This window comes from Morone saxatilis, unplaced genomic scaffold (assembly GCF_004916995.1).
Source record: "Morone saxatilis isolate NCDOM2014 unplaced genomic scaffold, NCSU_SB_2.0 Contig8, whole genome shotgun sequence".
NCBI classification, from domain to species: domain Eukaryota; kingdom Metazoa; phylum Chordata; class Actinopteri; family Moronidae; genus Morone; species Morone saxatilis.
In genome coordinates, this window is record NW_023340257.1 from 9,352,678 (window position 1) to 9,359,396 (window position 6,719).

General features: G+C 44.8%; 1 protein-coding gene across 2 annotated transcripts in view; it reads right to left on the bottom strand.

Annotated features, from left to right (window-relative positions):
* Positions 1-6,719, bottom strand: part of atm (ATM serine/threonine kinase) — a 24,666-nt gene that overhangs the window by 11,807 nt on the left and 6,140 nt on the right. For both annotated transcript variants that reach the window (XM_035680000.1, XM_035680001.1), the window contains 20 exons: positions 6,143-6,336; positions 5,978-6,057; positions 5,729-5,884; positions 5,349-5,424; positions 4,692-4,834; positions 4,465-4,582; positions 4,203-4,373; positions 3,859-4,034; positions 3,500-3,743; positions 3,219-3,334; positions 2,895-3,021; positions 2,553-2,752; positions 2,258-2,432; positions 1,642-1,800; positions 1,391-1,523; positions 1,196-1,291; positions 946-1,117; positions 710-851; positions 426-602; positions 148-325 (listed from right to left, as the gene is read on the bottom strand). In XM_035680000.1, the coding sequence (XP_035535893.1) occupies positions 148-325; positions 426-602; positions 710-851; positions 946-1,117; positions 1,196-1,291; positions 1,391-1,523; positions 1,642-1,800; positions 2,258-2,432; positions 2,553-2,752; positions 2,895-3,021; positions 3,219-3,334; positions 3,500-3,743; positions 3,859-4,034; positions 4,203-4,373; positions 4,465-4,582; positions 4,692-4,834; positions 5,349-5,424; positions 5,729-5,884; positions 5,978-6,057; positions 6,143-6,336 (3,033 nt within the window). The remainder of the gene's footprint in view (positions 1-147; positions 326-425; positions 603-709; positions 852-945; positions 1,118-1,195; positions 1,292-1,390; positions 1,524-1,641; positions 1,801-2,257; positions 2,433-2,552; positions 2,753-2,894; positions 3,022-3,218; positions 3,335-3,499; positions 3,744-3,858; positions 4,035-4,202; positions 4,374-4,464; positions 4,583-4,691; positions 4,835-5,348; positions 5,425-5,728; positions 5,885-5,977; positions 6,058-6,142; positions 6,337-6,719) is intronic.

Below are 6,719 nucleotides of genomic sequence, written 5' to 3' on the forward strand. Positions count from 1 at the left end.
CCCATTTTCACCGGAACAGGCCATTTAACCATCCAAATGATTTCTAAACGGGTTTATTAAGCTGAAAAAGTTGCCAAGTTCCCCTTTAAAAACTCGCCAAAGGAAATGATACATCATCATTATCATGTGTCATACTCTCAAACTTACCAGAGTCAGAGTTGAGAGGTGTGGCAGACCGACTGGAGGCCTGAGCACTTCGGGAACAAAAGCTGAAGAAGTCCTGAATGTGGGATGAGAGCAACCTCCTCCACGAACCATTAGAGTCATCTAGAAGGATGGAGTGAATGATGAGGGGCAGCAGCCTCTGACAGCAGTCCACCCACACCTGGAGGGAGACGGAGGAAACGCGGAGAGGACGGATTTCAAATGGAAGTTGTTACACAGTAAGCTAACAGTAAGAAAGGTTGTGACGTCTGTGCACTCACCAGACATAGTGGTCGTGACAACAGCAGAGCCTCGCTCCTCACTCCTCCACTGTCGAGCAGGGCGGTGCACAGAGCCTTCAGCCAGGCCTTGTGGCCACCCGCCTGGGGAATCCAAAACACCTGAGTCTCCAGCTTCTCCCTGGCCTCCAAACTCTCCTCAGCACTCACAGCTGCCACCTAATCAGGGCCAACAGTCAATCAATTCAATCAATTGGACATTAGATATGCCTAAACCAAAACCCACATTCATAGTTACATCACTGTTTGGACACAAAAGCACCCACCTTCTTCTTGGCCTTTCTAAAGGGATTGAGGTATGCCAGCATGGGGTCTCTGTTGTCTTTGTGTTGCTCCCAGAAGTCGACTCCAGACTGGGTGGCGAGGATGTTCTTCACACACTGAGCGGCTGCCTTCCTCACCTCAATACTGCAAGACAATCACAACACAGAACACAGTAAATATCAATACAAACTGCTCGTACAACAGACTTCTAACAAAAGAGATCTAGGATTCACTGTACCGCTGTTGAGTGAGTGCGTCGTTCATACAGTTGAGGATGATATAAAGACACTGTGACTCAGTGGAGGTGAAGAGAGACACAGCCTTTTCATAGAGGGGGTCTCTGCCATGAAGCAGGGCGATGGTGGAGAAATCCACAGGACCCAGTTCTCCCAGACAGCTGCCTGCTGCCTCTGCACGAAAAGATTTGTGTGTCAAAAACCGAAAACGGTGAAATAATCCAGACATGGCCGACAAGTTATTTGACCTACCAAGAATGTCGGCTCCTCCAGGGTGGTTGGCTGCTAGCTTACAGAGCTGCAGCAGACTGAGAACCAGCTCCACCAGCACACTGTCAGTGGGGTCAGCTACAAGGAGGATGCAGAGAGAACATTTAGACAAGCTCATTGGTTTAATGGGCCACGTTTTTTAATGCACAGACCATTTTTCCTTATGTAGCGTCATACCCTGGCATTCTTTAAGCAGCTCTCTGATCTGTCCCTTGTTGTCATGCAGCTTTCTGGTCAGCTCCTTCAGCCCCTCAAGTCTGGTCAGAGGTAAGGAGTCACAGGACGCCACTGACAGGAAGTGGGTTATCTCCTGTAAATAGGAAACATGGAGGATGTAGGTCTGCATTGTAATTTAGGATGGTTCATCTTCCACCCTCAATTTACTTGGATACATGATGCAAACACAAGGATTTAAGTTAGGCCAGTACCTGTCTCAGTGTAAAGGTCTCAGTGTTATATTTGAGCGTGTGCTGTACGGATCGCAGCTCTCTGAATTCAGGGAGGTCAGGAAAAGGCTCCAACCTGCTGATGGCTCCTTTTAACTTCTGTTGATTTTTTATCACGAGAAAGTGCAACAGACTGAGCACCTAGAGGATCAGAGAGAAGTAAAAATTTAAATATTTGGCTCACAAATGCTGAAAGGAGGCAGATATTTCTCTCAAACAAAAATACAAACATAAATGTCATAAGGGGAGCTTGATAAGTAAAATAAATCATCACTAGATCTTATAAATCCTGAAAAAAATTAAATGACGTAAAGCACATCATGCTGATTTGCCAATATCAAGTAGCAACCAGTCCACCCTTGTGTCTGAATGTAAAAGCCCCAAATTATACGCTATTGTGGTTTTAAAGTGAATGTTTTGCACTTGTAAAAACCAAGGAAGTGGGTATTTTTATCCACTACGTAACATACCTGCAGTTCTGCATAGTACATGCGTTCTTGAATACATTTTTTTTCTTCATCACCCATAAATTACACAATTATTGAATTTGCAAACTTGCGAAACAGAACATTCTTGAACTGACTCCCTTGTCGCCTACCTGCTGTGAGATAGCGGGCCGGCTGGTCACCTGAGCGGTGAGAGTCCCAATGATGACCTGTAGGTGGCAGTCTAGAGCATCATCACAGAACTCCAGAGCCGCCTTACACACAGAGGTCAACAGGTCGCAGCACAGAGAGAGGCTTCGATTAGAAACCTCATCACACTGAACTGGTCTGAGGGCGAGAGAAACACAAACTGGTGTGACTGACTGTCTATGCAGTATGATTCCGCATGTGAGTGTGTGTGTGTGTGTGTGTGTGCGTGCGTGCGTGCGTGCGTGCGTGTGCACCAACCTGCTGTTGATATGGTGAATGAGTGTGTAGATGATGTCTCTGAGGACGAAGGCCCAGGCTCCTCCCAGGCCATCCTTCACCTCCCTGAGCAGCAGGTTGACAAACAGGTGATACATGAGCAGGATGCGATGGCGTTCGTAGCTGTTGGTCGTCTCTGCTGCTCTTTCACACACCGCCAGCAGAATCCTCTGAATAGAAATCTACAGCACAAAAAAGGGATGACAATCAGGACATTATATAGAACAGGGGAAACATACACAGTTAAACAGGTTTTAATAGTAAAAACTGCTAAAAAATATGTGGATCACTAGTTCTGCAGAGGGGATAACTCAAACATCTCACCGGAGTTTTTGACAGAATGGCTACCAAAGACTTGTGGTTTGCACTGTGGCACTTGCTGAGGTAGTCCAATGTCGCTTTAATGACGTCAGAGGTGAAGTATGGCGGGTTTGGTGCAGGGTCCAGTTCCCTGAAGGGCATTAAACTGTTATTTAGTCATACATTTTCTTTCCCTTTTCTTTGAAATTTAGATTGATAGAAAGAAAAACTACCTTTATTAACACCAAGGGTGAAACTGGGGTTTTACATAATAAAAATATAAGAAATCAATGACGAAAAAAAAACAGTAGTAACAGTAGCACAGTAGTAACAGAAATAGTACATTACCCTATAAAGCGTTTCAGGCCCCCTCTGTCCTCTTTAGCTCCACCTCCTTCATACAAAGTCATCAGCAGTTCCACCACTATGTCTGCCAGGTTACTGTGGATCAGGTTGTCAATTTCCTGTGGACAGACATGGGGACAAACATGTACAGTTGCCATTCAATTACCGTACCTTTACTTATATGTGGCACACACTTTACATTGAGCCCAGGTTAGCAACTTATTCAGACAGGGGCAACGTAGAAGTCTAAAACTGATGTAAGCAGATGTTATACAGCTGTTTACCTGTTTGCCCAGACAGTTGGCATCTTTGAGCAGGTCGTACACTTTGTGGGCCTTCTCTCTCTGTTGTGCAACCTGCGCATCCTGGCCAGACAAGGCAAAGTATGGCAGGATGTTGACCATGATCTTGGGGAAACAGTCGGCCAGTAACTCTTTCCAGTCCTTCTCAAGACACCTGCCGATAGACTTCACCTGGTCAAAGTCATCCAGGAAGACCAGGTGGGGGATCAATACCTGGTAGGAAGAGCTTCAAGAGGACACAAGACAACCAGGGTTGTTGGATGAGTGATCGATGTAGGATAATTGCACAATCCTGAAAGGATCAAAGAATAAACGTTGCAACAAAACATCCAGTTCCTCACTTATAGAAATCTTTGACCGTGTCGTGGTCTAGGAGGGTGTAGGGGAAAGATCCAAGAGTGTAGCGATCGTCCGATTGTCTCTGTGCGAGCCACTCTGCTACCAAATAGTACAGGTGAGAAGTGACAAATGTTTTCACACCTCTGTAGCCCAGCGCTCTGGATACACTGCCCAACATCTGTCACAGAAAAAACATGAAACAGCTCATCTCACTCAAGTATCAGATTAGTAATGCAAAGTCAGCTTCACTTGTTAATTCAGAGTCCTGTCTATATTGTATTTTTACAGCTGCATTCATCATCTTGAACCTCTGTTCCCACAATGCACAGGGCCCTGATATCGTTACCTTTTTGATCAGCTGCTCCTCTATATTGTTCTCCTTATAGGACTGGAAAAGGGCAAACAGAGACTGTTTTTCACAGACTGGGCTACAACACAGCACAACAGACAAGCTCTTCAACAGGGCAGCCTTGCGGTTAAACGCCTCGTCCTGCTGGTCCTCTGAAGAGCTGCTTTTCTGTGTAGGATCACACAGACATGAGAAGAATTAGAAAAATCGGCAGAAAACTCACACACACAATAAACTGTTCAAGAACTAATGAGCTTACAGGGAGCCTCATTCCTTCCTGAGCTTTTAGATAAATGGTCTCAAATGCTTTCTGCTGGTGTTTAAGTGGCAGCATTTTCCTCTTGTCTGAATGCTCTGGCCTCATGTCCAGAAACAACCTGGATACACAGGAGAATAATAGTGACAATCAGATCTATGATCCACTTAATTACTTCCTTCTACAAAAATGTAATCTGATACATTATCAGTCGTGCTAAGACAGCGTACCTCTCCACTGACACAGCCACCAGCATGCGGACGTGGTGGTGAGCATCGTCAAGGTAAGACGGAAGGATGGCGGACACTGGGTGATCCTCCTCTCCGTCAGAACCTCTGATACTTAAAACTGCCCACTTACAACACGGGTCAGCCTGCCAGAGGGGAGAGATTGCAAAAGCACAGGTGTGAAACTTAGTGGTACATTTTTTATTCTTTATTTTCCAGTGTTTGGTGATCAATTGTAATAGTTGTTCTAAAACAATTTTGGAGCATAAATTAATGAAAGCAGCTGTAGTCAGTAAAGACTCCCAGTCAAACATATAATCGTGCTCAAAGTCTGGCTTATGTCTTTAAGCCAGAATGAGTTAGAGAAGACAGTGATGTTTAAGGTGGCTGTTATGTTTTGTTCAGTCACGGCAAACCATTCACTTTAATTACAACAGGTTTGTGCTTGTGGGAAGAATTCTGTTTGCCATAGACACTGGTGTTACAATAGGCCAATCTCACAATGATAACAAAAGTGAAAAATAATTTGTGCATCCACCCCGTGATCCAGATCCGCTCCGAAATTGAATGGGATCTTCCTTCAGCCATACCACACGCAAGGTTTAGGAACATCATGCCGGTTATCACAGAAAAACAAACAAACGGCACTAAATAACTTACCTCCAGCAGGGCAACCAGACATTGCACTAAAGCAGCTCGTACAGCTGCCATGCATTTCCCCGTTTGGCTCAGAATGCTGAAACACAATCACACAGAGTGGTTTAGTTACTATCAGACACTGAAACACAATCATACATAGTAGTTTAGTTACTATCAGACACTGAAACACGCACAAATTATAGACAGATTATGACTGAGAGTGGATACAGAAACAATGATTCATGTTTTCAAAGAGCAATGCTGCAGCTATACCTTCAAAGTGGAATTCAAAATAACTTTCTGACAAGACTCCCAGAGGATGCACATTTTAGGACCAGGTTTACATAATCTCTTATAGACCAACCATGCAGCTGTTCATGCTGTAAAGATATGCCACTCACCAGAATCCAGACACCACTTTTAGCAGAGATCCCTGAACGTGTCTCATTTCTTCTGGCATGTGGTGGGTTTTCCCCAGCCTCCTGATGGAGGGTAACAAACCCAGCAGAACAGCAGCACAGATCTCTTGGTCCTGACGGTACTGAAAACACAGGTCCCTATAAACACAGCACAACAAACAGACTTGAGTCATGTGTATTTTAACACACATTAGGTGAAATACATCCTTTGTCCTAGAAAGATTTCCCTACGCTAGAGGGCGAAGCAGTGAATCAAATTCCTCTGGAGAGAGCGAGTCCTCGGCAGGAAGCTTCTTCAACAGGACAAGATACTGGAAGAGAACCAGATGTTAGTGTTCATCAACTGCACCATGATGACCACTGCAACCATGCCTCTCCACAGCAGCTGCTACCCACCATGTTGAGGTGCAGGGCTTTGCTGAAGTCGATCTGCTCCACCAGTAACAGCAGCCTGCGCCGCACCTCCTGTGGTTTAAAGAGCAGACCGTGGACGGGCTGGACAGCGCCACATTCACACAGGAACTCCAAGACTGCGAGGAGAGCCAGGTCCTGTTGGGCCAGGTGATCATCTGCTAACAGACTTTTTGCACCTGTACAGAGGAGGACAGAACAGTGATTCATTTAACTGTTATCCAGTTTTCTTTAACTTCCTCTGCTTGATATAAGCATACCTAAATCAATATGTATTAGCAACAATCAAACACAGCCAATGCATGGTGCAATAGAGTGGACCTAAAACAGTGCTAAGGTGTGTCATGCTCAGTGGACCAAAGTACAAAATAAAGTAATCAAATACAGCGTTTTTATTTTAGTCTACTGGAGCTACTGTCAGTGGAGATACTGTTGACTCTCATGTCATGGTTTTCCCTCCTTTTTGGCTGTTAAATGCCAGTCCAAAACTGTAACTGTAGAACAAATAAGCCATGTTTGATTCTGATGGGCTGAAGCTACTGAAGTATATACACCAAATTTT